This window comes from Molossus molossus, unplaced genomic scaffold (assembly GCF_014108415.1).
Source record: "Molossus molossus isolate mMolMol1 unplaced genomic scaffold, mMolMol1.p scaffold_m16_p_9, whole genome shotgun sequence".
Classification (NCBI taxonomy): Eukaryota; Metazoa; Chordata; class Mammalia; order Chiroptera; family Molossidae; genus Molossus; species Molossus molossus.
Window position 1 is genome coordinate 56,438,144 of NW_023425403.1, and position 16,262 is coordinate 56,454,405.

General features: G+C 37.9%; 1 protein-coding gene across 1 annotated transcript in view; it reads right to left on the reverse strand.

Annotated features, from left to right (window-relative positions):
• Positions 1-8,854: 8,854 nt before the first annotated feature.
• Positions 8,855-16,262, reverse strand: part of FAM155A (family with sequence similarity 155 member A) — a 563,801-nt gene continuing 556,393 nt past the window's right edge. Inside the window, exon 3 of the mRNA XM_036250237.1 lies at positions 8,855-10,395. Within this exon, the coding sequence (XP_036106130.1) occupies positions 10,106-10,395 (290 nt within the window). The 3' untranslated portion in view covers positions 8,855-10,105. The remainder of the gene's footprint in view (positions 10,396-16,262) is intronic.

Consider the following 16,262-nt stretch of genomic DNA (forward strand, 5'->3'; position numbering starts at 1 on the left):
AATTAGAGCTCAATGACTCTAGGTTTGCCATGCTCCCGACTGATCCCTCTGCACTGTAGCAGCAGGCCCACGTGGTCTGACAAGTCCCCAAAGACCAACAACACTTGCCTATGTTTCTCCATCGCCTCGCTTCTTTCCATTGACATGGAGGCTTCTCGGTAAATGTTTTCCAAAAATGAATAAAACTCATAAATGTAGGCACTTAATGCATCCATTTTGTGTAAACCAGTAACGGAAATGTGAGACATACACACCCCTCTCAAATGAAAAGCATTAGGTATTGATTTTAATCTCCAGGGGTTTTTTTTTTGTTTTTTTGTTTTGTTTTGTTTTTTTCTCTCTGGAAACTTCAATGAAATAATGCAGGAGAAAAGAAATCTATATAATGATACACTTAAGTGTCATAAGACATATTTTTATTACCCAGAAATGGTATTGGTGTTCATCACGTGATTTAAAAGAGAAATGCGCTCTGTGCCCCACCTCTTGCTCTGGGAGGAGGAGCTTGATTGCAACTTCGGGGGCCTCTGCAGGAGAAGATCTTCTGTAATCAGGGTGCCCGCGCCCAGGAGCTGAAGGGCCGGGGATCGAGGGCTGCCTTCCCACATGATGAGGGCTGGGGATCGAGGGCTGCCTTCCCACATGATGAATGCTGAGCGGACCAGGACGGTGTGACAGGGATACAAATAATACCGTGCCCAAGCTTCATCGTTTTTCCTCTACTGTCATAGGAAAACAAACTTTCACTTTATACTCACCTCTAAGAAAGGCCTAGGGATAAATCGATTAATCGATTGGCCAACTTCACAGGACGAGAAGGAAGAAAACCGATGTTTGTTTGTTCCTGTGAGTGAAATCCCATGCTGATTTGACACAGTACATAAATATTTTGCAGGATTTAGCTCATCGTAATTGCACTGGTATATAAAATTCGAGATAGATTATTCTTAAAAGAGCGTATTTTCTTTAGCCTTACATCTTTCAAAGTATGTCTGCACATTTAAAACAGCAGTGTTATAATTGTATAGTTTTTGAAGTACTCAGATAAACACAAAATCAGTGGTGTATGGTGTCGTAGGTATTGATAAAGAGAGGTAAGGTCTTATTGAGATACTATTTCTCCATTAAAATATAAAAATAAAAACAAGAATTCTTTGTAAACATATGTGCAATAAAACTGGATTTCTGTGGAGTTAAATTTTCATTTCAGTGGAAATGTATGACTTTTTTTAATATAAAATTTTGAAGGTAAACTTTCTATAATTTATTACAATTTGTGAAAATCCAAACTTCTAACTCTAGAAAAGCCAGTCATAATTTGTGTCTTTAAACTTATTCTTAAGAAAGTACTATATTAGTACTTTTCACAATCTGACAATTTTCCTACATCGTTTAGAAAAGAATATTTCTTTGTGACTCATTGTAATAGATTAGTCAGGTGTGTTGTAAGAACCAGAAATGAATTTTGAAAAGTGTCTGACCCTGACAGATGCTAAAATAAAGGGTCTGAAACATTAAAGGGTCTTGGCTGCCCAACTAAACTTATTCTAATAATGCGGCATTTAATATATTTTACCACTGTTGATATTATTTTTTCTGATATAATCATTTAATTCTCTTTCATTTCTGGGTATCATGGAAAAATCTACATGGTTAGACAACAACGTTGACCCTAGTATAGCTCATGTCAAATGATCGTGAAGTTGAGATTTAGAAGCTATGAAAAGACAGCTTTTATAAAACCACATGAATGAAGTAAGAAGTTATGTTGTGATAAGAGGAAAGAAAAGCTGCCATAACAAGAAAACCACCAAATTTTACACTCTAATTTTGATTAAAATACTTGGAAACATTTTACATATATTTTATGTATTTATTCATCATGCCGGGTGTTTTGCATATTCAAAAACTTATTTCACTGTATCATATGTCAGAAAAAGAAAATTGCATTAAATCAAAAATGCTTCGGCTCAACATGATATTTGTGTAGAGCTGTGGCAAATGTCTCAGCAAGATTTTCATCAAAACTCAATCACTATTTAAAGGCGTAGAAATTTATGTTATTTCTATTAGATTTCACTTACTGATAATTTTTGCATGCCCTTTAGATTAAGAAGAAGAAAAAAATAGATAGAAATATGATTTCTGGTGTGTGTGTGTGTGTGTGTGTGTGTGTGTGTGTTTCATGCATGGCTAGTGAGGGAGTAAATTGGTACATCATTTTGGATCTCATCTAGGCTCATGATTTTAAGTATGATATATATGCCCATGGTAGATGAATTATTGTCTCTTGGTATCCACAGCCTTTGCTGTGGAGCTTTGCCCTTTCTCCCACAGAAGGTATGATGACACTTCTCACTTTCTGACTCTGAGGATGGCCTTGTCTTTTGGTTTAGCCCATGGAATGATATTAGACATGTGCTTAAATAGTGGACTTACTTTCTTTTGCCTCTGCTATCATCATAATCAGGTAGCTGCTGCCCTTTGGTGTTTCTAAATAGTGAAATTTTTGGTGAATGCCTAAGCAATAGCCATGATTATATCCCCAACTCATCACATGGTTTATCGAGACTACGTGAAGGTAGTCTTCATGAAGCATCATGAAGGTAAATGTTGGGCTTGTGAGTCAAGATGTCAGTAGGACCAATCAAAGGGATTAAACCTGCCTTAAATTCAGCCTTGGCCGGTTTGGATCAGCGGTTAGAGCATTGGCCTGTGGTCCAGAGAGACCCCCATTTGGTTTCCGCTAAGGACATGTACCTCGGTTACAGTTTGTCCCCAGCCCTGGTTGGGTTGTGAGGGAGGCAGCCACTCGATTTGTCCCTTTCACATTGATGTTTCTCTCTCTGTGTCTCACTCCCACTCTATCTGAACAAAAAATGGAAAAATGTCCTTGGATAAGGATTAAAAAAATTTTTTAAATTCATAGCAGTGGTTCACTGGTCTTCTTGACAGATTAATATAGTCAGCAGAAATTATCATCTCAACTGTGCTGCTCCATTTTTTAATAATCATATATACATATAACAAATATATATATTTGCATAAAGAAGTTTGTCAGTTGGGTCAGAAACATCATGATAGTGAGAAAAAAACAAATTAACCTAAAATGAGTAATCTAGCCATCCGAAGAAACAAGGCATAAATAAACCTTAGCAGTGGCTTCTATAGCTTTTTAATGTTTTAGGTATTTAATATTTTAATAATTTTAGAATTTATAATTTAGGAAAGAAAGCATTTCTCTAGCTATCAGCATACTACATAATGGTTAATGAAACTTGCTTGTTCTCACATCATTCTTAGTCTCATAATTGCATGATATCAGTACTTCTGTTCCATGGTTCTATTCCATTAAAATTTAGATTTGAATGAACCCAGAAAACAAATATAAAAATGACATGTTGCTCTGCCAGTGTGGCTTAGTGGTTGAGCATTGAACCATGCACCAAGAGGTTATCAGTTTGATTCCTGGTCAGGGCACATGTCCAGGTTTTGGACCAAATCCCCAGTGGGGGGCATGCAGGAGGCAGCCAATCGATGTTCTCTCTCTTCGATGTTTCTATCCCTCTCCCTTTCTTTCTCCCTAAAACCAATAAAGAAAAAAAAATTTTTAATTAAAATTAAAATGATATGTTTATATACTTGTTCCTATTTTTAATATATCACAACACATTCTCTACAAAGCTAAAAAAAACAAACAAACATAGAAATATGGTTTATTAAGTTCCAGTGCAAACTTTAAGATACTTACCATGATATGGAAATAAGTCATGGAGTAAAAGGAAGAAAAAGAAAGAAAGTAAAAGGGGAATAATCTTTAATTCAGACTTTTTCTAATGTGTACATAGAACTTGAACTTTTGTCTTACTTTTTACCTCCTATTATGTTATCTATAATGCAGTGAAACAGTCTATGAGAAATTAACATAAGTTGATGTTTTCTTTTTGTAACACATAACCGCCCTGGCCGGTTTGGCTCAGCGGTTAGAGCCTGGGCCTGCGGTCCGGAGAGACCCGGGTTCGGTTCCCGCTAAGGGCACGTACTTCGGTTACAGTTTGTCCCCGGCCCTGGTTGGTCGTGCGGGTGGCAGCCACTCGATGTGTCCCTTTCACATCGATGTTTCTCTCTCTCTCCTTCCTCTCTCTCCCTCCCACTCTATCTGTACAAAAAATGGAAAAATATCCTCGAGTGAGGATAAAAAAAACAAAAAACAAAAACAAAACACATGACCTTCTGGTTAGCTATCACTCAGACAACTGGAATCTGGAAGCAGCCAGGGTTGCACTGACCTGGAAGTTTTAGGAGATCAGTGTAGGCTATATATAGATCAACAGCCTATATAGATCAATAGCCTATATTCATGGATCAATGTCTGCCAGCTGACTTTCAATGAAAGTTGTAAAGATGACAGCATCTAAAGATATTAGTTATAGTAAGAAATATAGAGTGGGCAAAATATATGCAAATACATTAAAATTTCTGTTAGGTGAGTGAGAGGTAGATGGAACAGGGAGATAAGAATGAGTGAAATGAGGAAGGTTAATCAAGATCTTTGCTTAATCCATTTATTTATACCTTATCAAAACTTCCAGGTTTCTCCTAATTGTTTTCACTGTGATTTTATTCCATGAAATTATAGTATTTATTTAAGACAAAAGAGAAGTCAGTTCATTTTAGACATATATTCTGCTGAATAAGGTCCAATTTAATGTAGGTAATTGTTGTTGTTGTTGTTTTGTTTTTGCTTACGGAATCCAGAGACATCAAAGATTTACATTTTTTTTTTTCCTTCTAAAATCCATAAGTACTTAAAAAACCCTTGGAGGTTGCATCCTTATTTTTATTACTACTTCAGATCAGTTTATATTTGTGTGTGATACTACCTCTCAATTGTTATAGACCTCTTTGACTTTTGCTTTTTGTCAACAGGTTTTTTATTTTTTTAGGGGGTATGGAAAGATATGAAGAAACAAATCTTGTTAATATGAAGCATCATCAGAGCTCATTAAATTCTGTTATGCAAACTGTTTCAAATTGCATTGAAAATTCATTGATGATCAGTTTGCTAAACTAAAAATAGGAAGTGTTTCTTTTTAAAAAAATATGTTTTAATCAATTTTTTTAGAGAAAGAGAGAAACACACTTCAACGTGAGAAACATCAGTTAGTGGCCTCCTTCAGGCCCCCCACTTCCCCCCTCCCACCCCCCAGTGATTGAGTCCGCAGCCCGGGAATGTGCCCTGACCAGGAATCAGACCAGGACCTCTCAGTCCATGGAACTGATGCCCAGTCCACTGAGCCACACCTGCTGGGTGAAAAATGGAAAGTGTTTCTAAAGGAAGTAATTAAGAGATAAATCAGTGTAATTCAGCAACTCCGAAAGACTTCCAGGGGTAGTCCCTATAAACAAGCAGATACAGGATACAGTCACTTCATAAATAAGTATCATTATAATAATCTATTGCTGAGGACCCATTACATTTAGACACAATTATATTATTTATTCCACTTAAACCTCAAATCATCCCATGAGTTATTTTTACTTTATGAGGTGAAATGTATCATCTACTTCCCTGGGTCACATAGTAAGAGGTGCCAACGCCAGTACTCAAATCATGGCTTTTCCCCTAAGATCCCATGCTTCTTATCTATGGTAAACAAACAAACAAACAAACAAACAAACAAACAAACAAACCCTAATACCAACCACTTCTTAGTTAGCTGCTTCATCAAGGTGTTCCCATCGACCCCCTTCTCCTTCACTTCCAAAATATTCAATAGTGGAACAAAATAAAATGTGTGCAAAGGTGTCTGTCCTAAGATGTTAGATGGCTTCTTTTATCATTTTACATTAAAACTTAGTGATGTTACAAGTGTCTGAGAGTTTGGAGAAAATAAATTCTACTCCCAAAGTATGTTTGAGAGCTAAAGATTTCACTGTGATTCAGAGCCAGATTCTGATATTTGCAATTGGATGTGTTTTGAGTTCCACCTTTGCATTACTTACCTGTGTGGCCTTTGAAAAAAAGAGTGAGGAGATCTGTTATTTTTAACTTTAATCTGAATGTTTTGTGTCATGTGAACACGGCTCTGAAGTGTCTTAAGACCAAACAGCATATTTCATATTTTGATTCATGCCTTTATTTTGAGGTAGAGAATATTTTGAGTATTTCCAGAATTTGAAGCCATGTGGTCATTCCTGTAAATGTCATGGAGATACCACTGTAAGTGTCTCTCAGTTTTTTTCCTTCCTCTCACTCAAAACCTTGTGATTCACCACCACCCACTGTCTCAGGCCATATTTCATTTTTTCCTGTGCATCATCAATTCTTGGAAGATGGACAAGATTCTGGTTATTTCAAAATTATGAATTCTTCTTAATAGAGACAGTTTGAGAGTCTGTTTACCAAACTAAAGATAGAGTTTTTAATTGAACATGCTGTTCAAACTTTAACAAGAAATAGAATTCATCGTGATGTTATGTGTATATTGTGATGGACTGAATAATGTTGTGGTTAAAGTTTTATAACCAATGTATCCACACCTACATCTCTATCTAGCCATATGAATCTGAGATGTGAAATCCACAGATAGTAAGGACCTATGTTAACTGACATTTGGTTTTGGAGTATCATTATATTCCACATCCTGGAATTTCTCTTTATTGTAGAGAAAAAGGCAATAATAAACTGGGAAAATCTGTTCCATACATTTGTGGAAAAATTATTTTCTTAGTTTTCAACTTGCTTTAAAAATAATTGTTTTAATACCATAACTCATTACCCAGTATGCGATGATTATCCACTACCAGAAAAATGGAACACGATGGTGGTTACAGAGATGCAGGGTCTGAATTTTTCTGTCAGGATTAGTACATGCACAACATCAAGCACGTTGTCAAGTAGAAAAATGCCTACAAGGATCAATGGGTGTAGTGAGATTTGCATCTTCAATGACTGCTTCTTGACTTTGTAAAGGAGTCCTTGCCTATTTAGGTCCTTTCTCTGACCCCAGGAAAAGCTGCTTTGGTTCAGTGTGTCGGTGGAAACATCGGGGAGTGGTTATACACTCTTGATAATAGTACTAGGCACTGAGATCATTCTCACCTAAGAAGAATAAATGTGTATAGCAAGAAAAAAACTCCTACAAATTACAGACTATTCCAACGCTGTCTGACTTGCTAGAAAAAACTCAGTTCCTTCTCTCCCTACGTGTCCCTTCCTCACCTAAATTATAGTTTATTTACAACTAATGTTCCATTGTTTCTCCCAGCTCTTGAAATTGTCTTTTGGAGAGCTCACCTCTTGTGGAAAGTAGTGGTGGTTTTTGTTTACCCTTTTTCGACTGCCATCCTCCCCAAACTAAAGCTAACATGTGCTCAGTGAAACCTTCCAATCCTCTTATCTTGGAAAAAAAACTATAACCAGTTGCAAAAAGTATTGCAAGAAAACAAAACAATATTTGTTAAGAAATAGTTTTTCATTGTTTTGCCCAGTGTCTTCTCATGAGTGGGTGGGACTTGTATCTGTGTTGATGTGTCATTTTTCTGAAAGATTGGACATGCCTCTGGCACAAGCAGAAGCATAAGGGGCATGGGAAAATAAACTGTGGCCTGGCCGGTGTGGCTCAGTGGATTGAGCGTCGTCCGATGGACTGAGAGGTCCCAGTTTGACTCAGTCAGGGCACATGCCCAGGTTGCTGGCTCCATCCCCAGTAGGGGGCGTGTAGGAGTCAGCCGATCCATGTTTCTGTCTCTGTTTCCCTTCCTCTCTCTAAAAAAGTCAATGAAAACATATTAATAAAAACAACTCTGGTGTGGCCTTTGTATGGCACAGGTAGAAAAAGGTCATAACAATTTTTTTTCTGGATCATAAGACTTAAAGCCCTCAAGAGGTCAGTTGAATAAGAGCTTACCTACTAAATCCTTCCTCATGAGTCCTCACCCACCTCCTCCCGCTCCGTTCATTGCCCTCCTAATTTTCCTCATCCCTCAACTGCACTGAGATCTACATTCCACCAATAGTTATACTTTTACAAATTCTCCTTTCTGCAAGTGTTGAAAATTTGCAGCCCTTCAAAGCCCACCCCCAGCCCCTTCCCACCCATTTGTGTCCCCAGAAATAGCACCGGATTTCTGTAAATCAAAACTACTGTGTATAAGAAATCATTTTTAAGAAAGGAACAAAAACTAGAGAATTTTGCATTTTTGGTGTTTTTTTTTTTTTTTTTTTTTGTATTTGCGCAGACCATTTTAGGATTTTCAGTCTCAACAAAACACTATTAAAACAAAGAATCTAGTAAAATATTTGTGCATGTACTGCTAAACAATTCTAGCAATTTTATTAAGCAATACCTTTATTATTTTTGAATATTCTTAACAGACTGGAACAAAACATTTTTTATTCAAAACAAAATATGCATACTGTACGCATGTCGCAGGGATAAGTATGATGCAGAGATTAAAGTTTGTTTGAACAAAAACAAATGCCTGGGGGAATTTCTTAGCTATAAAGTTAATAACTAAATTTTGTTCGCTAAGAGGACCTTTTCTATGGTTTTCCTTCGTCTCCCAGCTACACAGCAAACATATCTGAAGTGCACTTCCCAAGTGTAGTTAGAGAATAGGAAGGAATGTAAAGTATATTTTTTTAATTATTTGTTTTGTTTTGTTTGTTTTTTTAAAAACAGCCCTTATTAACTCTTCCTTCCACTGATTCTACTGTAAACTCATAAAAGCCTTTTTTTTTTTATAAAGCAAATTCATAGACACTCAGCAGGTGAAATGTTCCCACAAAAAGAAAAAAATACAAACAGAGCAATCAGATTTCTCCTTTTCTTCAACTATCTAGAGCATGTTAGAGTGATACAGTTTTTGCACTTGAATGAAAATGGCTAACCTATTTTTTTTTAAAAAAGTTCTTTTTTTGTGATTATTCAGAATTGCATACTCTTTATACCTGGAATATTTTCAAACCATATATTGGGGAAATACTGGAGTAAAAGTGTGTATATTCCGTGTACTGCGGGGATTTGAGCATCTCTACTGCCTCCTCCATGGCAATACGGAGGAAAAAGAGGTTTGTTTTCTCAGCCTCTTTGTTCCCACTGCAAAGGCCAGAATGGGCTCCTGGAGTCACAGGGAAATCCGCCTTCCAGGGGGGACTTTCTGCCTGTTCTCACCTGATTCTCCATGACGGCCACTTGGGGAGCCACCTGACCACTGAGAAAGGACTGGGGGCCTTGGGGAATGGGAGCTGGAGCAACTTAGTTCATGGTAATTTGTTTTGCTTTGATTTTGTTTTCAACATAACAATGTGTGAAACTGTCTGATTCCACCTATTATGGGGAACACTTGCTTGTTCACCCAGAAAGGAACCCCCTGGTCTGCTCCGGTGCGGTTTGTGCCACAGCAGCTCGGAGACCACCAGAGCCGGTCACTGTGGCCACACAGACAAAAGCAAGCGATGTCGTCTGCTTAGGGGAGGGTTCAGGGCCCGGGGAGGGGAGGCCGGAGGGAAGCCGGTTCCCAAGGCAGGAGGGAGAGTTAGGGAATTTTTTTTTTTTTTAATTTTTTGTTGTTTTCTTTTTTTTGTCTTTTTTCTTTTTTATATATTTTTTTGTTTGTTTTTTGCTATACCACGAGGTCATAGCAATCATTCCTCTAATAGAACTGACAGGACATAGAGACAGAACTATCTGATGAACACACACAATGACTAGAGAGAGAGAGAGAGAGACAGTGAAAAGACTTAGTTTACCTCTGAGAAAGCATCCCCCAAAATAAATCCTGTATTAACAAGTGCAAAAAATAAACAAACAAATCAACCCCAACCCAAACCAAAGCAAAGAAAGCCTCCAAACATTAAAACACAGTGTATAAAATGGTGTGAGAAACTGAAGTCACTTGACAGCCTTTCCGTCAATAAAAAGCTGTGTTTGTGTCCTTGTTAGGATCCGGGCCCATCTTTTCCAATGTTATCCTAAAGGCCTTGCCGGGAGTGACTGGAGGGTCAAAGCACCCCGGCTCTGTTCCATGGGACAGCAGTTCGCTTTGAGGGGGGCCCGGCTGCTGCGGCGACGCTGGGGCTGCTGCGGTCACTCCTCGGTCACTCCTCGTTGGTGGAGCCCTCCTCCAGCGCCGGGAGGCCGCCGAGGCCCAGCGCCGTGCCGTTCTGCGCGGCCGAGGCCGTGAGGACTGTGTGCAGGAGAATCAGTACCAGCACACACAGTTTGAGTCTGCTGCTGCACAGCCTCGGCGCCGAGGACACTGTGAGCGACGTCCGGTGACAGGAGCCACAGTTCTCCAGCGCCCCTTTGGATGGGTTGTTTGATTGCTCCTCTCTCCTGATGTCACAGCATTCTGGTTCATCGTGGGTTAGGAAGGTCTCGTAGAGCCCTGCGGGGGAAGACAGTGGACGGTTAGGAGGAGAGGAAGGCGTGGGAGGGGCTCCCGGTAGACAGCAGCCGTTTCGGAATCTCACTCGCAAGGCCACATTTCGTAAAAGAAAGGAAAGTCAAGGCAGTCTGGATACACGGTCAATCATTCTCTCAAACCAGGACTTTCAAGTTCCTCGCTGTGTTCTTTGATATTTCTGGTGGTCATACCATGAAAGGTCTCGGTTGTGATGAATACAGAGTAGAAGATGTCATTAGGTCAAAATCAGAACCTGAGGTTCTGGATCAACTTGGTGACCAAGGACATGCAACCATCCTTTTTCTTTAACGGGCACATGATTAATTAATGTAACTCATAAAGGAACATCAACTAGTTACGCTAAGTGAAATAACCAACCAATTAAAATATCATAGCTATAGGAACCATGTTTCCTGATCACTTCCTTTCCTGATCCTCACTGTGTCTTGTACACCCCGGTATTGGGGGCATATAGAATGGGCACAACCATTTATACATCCAAGAGGTGACCATGTCCTTTTGGTTTATTTTCTGAGTATTTCTTTTTTTTTTCTGTCCACTTGCTATTCTATTGATGACTGCCTAATGGGACAATTTAAGACTTAAATGAGATAAATAATGTAAACGTGCCTAGTATTGTTTGCCTTGACCACTACAGAAGTCTCTGTTCTTGCTTTTCTTCCCTTCCAACCTGTTCCCCCCCCCCCCCAGCACTGCCCTTCAGTGAATACCTGTCTACCCCCCACCACTCTCTCACTCTTACTGTCTCTCTCTCTTATTCTCTCCTGGAGAACCTCTTTTCTTTCCCCCTTCTTTTTCTTCCTTCCTCTAAAATTACACATTGTTCTTATTTTAAAATTGATAGATGGATGGTTCCGAAACTTTCAAAGTGGTGAAAAGAATAAGACAACTGGTGCCCTGGCCGGGTGGCTCGGTTGGTTGGAGTGTCATCCTGTATCCCGGAAAAGGGTTGTGGGTTCAATTCTTGGTCAGGGCACACCTAGGTTAGGGGTTCCATCTGTGGTCTTTCTCTCTTTCTTCTTCGCTCTCTAAAGTCAGTAAAATATATCCTCAAGTGAGGATTAAAAACATAAAAGAAAGAACAAAACAACCAGTTATCCATTATCTTTCAACCTTGCTTCCTGTTATAGTATACATATATCGTGTTTTTATGTAGTTGCCTAAGCCACTTTGTATCCCCCCTTTTTTTTATTTGACTGAAACATTTTCTCACAAGTGTTAGAATGAAGTTTCTACACAAATTTTATTATACTACACTCAAGCTTGAAAAACTGAAAAATAAGGATAGAGTAAATGGAAGGATTAAATAAGATTTTGTATGTCAAGTGCTTGGCTCAGTGCCTAGCATAGAAATATAACTTAAAATTTTGGCTACTGTTAATAATAATAGCTATTAATAGTGTCTCATGACTCCACATAAATAACAAAATCTAAAATGCCCTTTCCGCTCTCTCCAGACTCATTGCTCACTGCGCCAGCTATCCTGAACTCCTGACTCTTCCCAGAACAAGTGGTACTTTCACCCACGTCCATATCACTGTCTAAGCTGCGTTTGCTTCCTGGAATATTCTCCATCAACCTGCTTTCATTTATCCTTCAAGTTCAGCTCACAGGAAATCCCCGGTGCGAACGCTGCACTCACATGCCTGGGCTGTGCGTGCATTCTGTGTAACTTCAATAGGGCAATTATTGTTATTTCTTTTACTCACAATTGCTCATTTTTATGTCAATTTCCTTATTCATCTGACAACTTACAAGCAAGAACTAGGTATTTTCAGCTTTGTGTTCCCAATGTGTTGCAGAATACCTGAACAAGACAGATACTTAACGAGCATTTATTACATGAATAAACTCAATATATATTTACTTAATAAAAAAGAATCTATTAAATGATATATTATACACTGCAATCTTCAGTTTCTTTGAAAGAAATGAACAAGATATCCTTATAATGATGCTTACAATATTCATTTCTTCTTAGGCATTCAAAGGTAAACTTCACCTTCGCCTAGGTAGAATATGAAAAAAAAAAAAAAAAAACTGAATTAATGAGGTCTGTCTGCAGCTGTGACATTTTTATTGTATGATATTTTCTTTCATTATATAAAATAAGTCATAGGTACACTAATCATCTACTGAAGTGTAAGTTTTCCAAAATCACGTTCCAGAAATAAGAGCGTTTACAGTTGCTATGATAAGAATAGAAAACTAAAGGTCAGTTAGATCAATATTTTAGAATGTTAATAGTCAGAAAATGTTTAACAATGTCACCAAAATAAGAAGCTCTTCCAAGTTTACTCAATAGCCAGATTGCTGATTTATAACTAAACTCATTTTGGAAAGAATAAGGTAGTTCATTCAGAGCAATTTATATATTCTTCTTTTTCACTGACAAAATGAATAATCTTTCTATTTCCTCTGTCCCTCTTTTCAATAACAGTTTTTGTTCAGAGTTGTACATGCATGTATTTTAACCAGCAAATAATTCTTCAAGATATTTTACAAAGTAATTTTTAAAAATTCCTTCACCTCCCCCATTCTGAATTCTTTCTTCTCAAAGGCAAAAGTTTGTAATACTTTTAGCTGTTTTTATTTTTAGCTCCATTATTGTAAATAACCTGCTTTGTGCTTTTCTTGAGTTTTCATTTTGTGTGTGAGGATAAAACATTTATTCTCCTGCTTCTTCCAGCTTATATGATCCCCTCCATCCTCCCCGCCCCACATTTCGCCCTGGTAGTCAGTTCAATATATTCAGTGTTTGCTTTATCAGGATGTTGTAAAAACAATTCTTAACTCAGTCAAGTAGTAAACTTAAGTCTCCCATTCCTAAACCACTTGGTTTTTCCTAGAGCTAATAGGCTACAGTTCTCTGTTACTCACTAATTCAATCTCAAATACTTTACCAGCTTTTTCAATTGAGTCAGGTGCTCTATCAGTTTAATCTTCCTGAAGAAATAACTCCTGGAGCCCTTTGCCATCTGGACTGGTTGCTTTTATGCCTGGTGAACAGCCACCAGCCTGAAAACCCTCATGAACCATCCTCTTGGGAATGCTTGCTGCCTCTGTGCTGTGGGCCTCCCATCCCCCGTGTCTCATGCCTCCTTCTTATTTTGGTGGACCACGACTTCTATATTTACATTAGGGAAAGCTCATGGGAATACATTTCCAAGATGCTGTATTCTTAAATGCGTATTTATTTTGCTGCATATTTAATTAATTATTTGGCTGAGTATGAAATCCTAGTTTAGAAAATTGTATCCTTCAAATGTATTTGAGCATGACTCTCCTATTTAGTTGTTGGACCTCTGGGTCCTGTCCTTTAATTATCTCATCTCTCCTATTTTGTATCATTTCATCCCTCATTCTGCTTTCTAGAGGATTTTGTGAGTTTTATTGTGCAACCATTTTATTGAATTTTTCTTTTTTTTTTTCTACCACATTTTAATTTTCAAGAGAACTTTTCATGTACTCTCAATGTTAGGGTTCTTTTTTTTTTGAGCGTTCTCATTTCATAGTTGCAATATACTCTTTTATTGCTCTCAGGTATTTACAGCTCTTTTATTTGTTGTATTTTATTTCCTCTCTGCATGGGCTCTGTTTTCTCCAAATCACTTTTTCCTGCATTGGTGTCTCATTTATATACATGGGAAGTCTGCATGTTCTTGATTATGTCCCTACATTAAGAAGTATTGAAATCTTGGCTTCTAAGAAGTGTTATGAATTGGGAGTTATACTGTAGTGTGACCTACCTCCCCTGTTTTGATAGAGAATTTTTAAAAAATTATTTCTTTAGGTTGTTTGGATCAACAAATATCCAATATCTGTTCAGGAGTGTGAAAGCCCAGCAGCCAGGCTCCTGAGAAGATGGGAGAACATGAGGATGCAGGGAGGCTGGCTGCATTCACTTGATCCCCATTCTGGTCTCCCTACCTTAACTCCTCTCCCTCACCTAGGACAACAGCTTTCTGCCATTGTTTTTAAAAATATAGTTCCCATCCCACAAACAAATATTCCAAGTCTTTTCTCTAGGATGAGGAAGGGGAAATTGCTAGGTTGGAGAAGGAAGCATAGGCTATGGAGATCTAACAGCTTCTTAAACAGATTTCCACCAAGACGCCTTTATTTGGTCGCCTCCTCCAAACATCATACACTGTCTATTCCTGTGCCTGGAAAGAGTCTTGGAATTTTCAGATCTATAGTCTATAAATCTGGTTGACTCTTGATTCCCCTCTGCTGCTTCAAGCCTTCAACAAATCATTTAGCATACATCAATTTCTAGTTTCTGAGAGGTATTTGGTTGCTGTCTCCCTATCCACTCTTCTATTCTTTTGGAATTATGCCTCAAAACAATTTCTTTTCTGTTGGGTCTGCCTAGAAAATGTTGCTGCTCTTTTCTCTGCATCATTCTGCACTGTCTTGAACTCTGACAGATGTGTTTCTCTGTTAGATATACTCATGTACAAACAAGGACATACAGTCTGCTAAGTTCAGTGTTTCTTGCGTTAGGTGATAGACAGTGGGGTGCATCACCCAGAGGTCTCCCAGGACATGGCCACTTGCCCTTCCATATGAGAATGCTGCCGGCAGGTAGATCCTGCCTCAGCGTCTCTCCGGAAACCACGCTTGGATGAGGAGGCAGCCTTACCTACAGTTTCTCAGCCCCGGGGCAGCTGCCTCCAAGAATCAAGGCATCTGTGAAGGGCCATCCCAACTTCAGACCTTTTTCCGCTTCCGCATCCTCCTTCCCTGACTCCCTCACAAGTGTATTTCCCAATGTCCTCCCCTGGGCCAGCCTCGCTGCAGTGGCTAGCTCTTCCTCCTCACTCAAAGGAACCAGAAGAACACATTTCCAAATGAGAATAAATAATGTCTTAAACATTAACCTCATTGCACAAATACATAAGTGATTAGGGTTAAAAAAGAAAAGGAGCACATTTTCAGTTAATGACATGTTGTTCTGATATATTTTACTTACAAAATGTTTCATGTGCAATATATAATGAATCATTACCTGCTGTTTGACAGTGAATAATAACAATTATAGCAATTATCACTCAATCTTATAATACCACCCTCATGGAGTTTTGTTTTTAGGATTAAATAATACACGTAAACTATTTAGAATAGCTTTGGCAGATAGTAAAGTTTCACATAATAGTAATTATTCTTATTATAAATTAAAAAGGGATTTGAAAAACACCTAATTAAAATTTTTTTTTCCTGTTTTCAATTAGTCTAAGCCACTCACAGAAACATCTTATTTTTCACCGCTCAAGACAATTATTCTATTCTAGTACGGTCATTATAAATGTTAGTTAAGTACAGGAAAGTCAAATATTCTCAGGAAATCCCTGGAATAAACACATGATATTATTTAAACATAATCTTTTATTATCTCAGTAAATTACCTTTTACCTTCTTTAAGTTCAAGGATATACGAGACTAAATGTTCAAATATCTGAATTAGTAAAATACTTTAATATATTTTTCAATGCAAATTTTAGAAAACAGTGAAGTAAAAAAAGAAGAGCATCACCGCAAATCTGAATTTGTTAGTATGAAGAAAAACAGTTAGAATTTGTTTTCCCCACGTTTCTATTAGTACAGACATACATATACACATGCTATGTGCACATAATACATAGATTTAAAATATAAAATTATATTTAGATGAGGTTGTACTTTACAGTGTTATTCTTTGTTTGATTTGATATATATATTAACAGCATTTCAGAAATGCTAGAACAGTTTATATGGCTAGGAATTTATAAAACTTCCTGGATATAATTTCTTTAATTTTTATAATTTTACAGTTTTTCTCAGGGCTA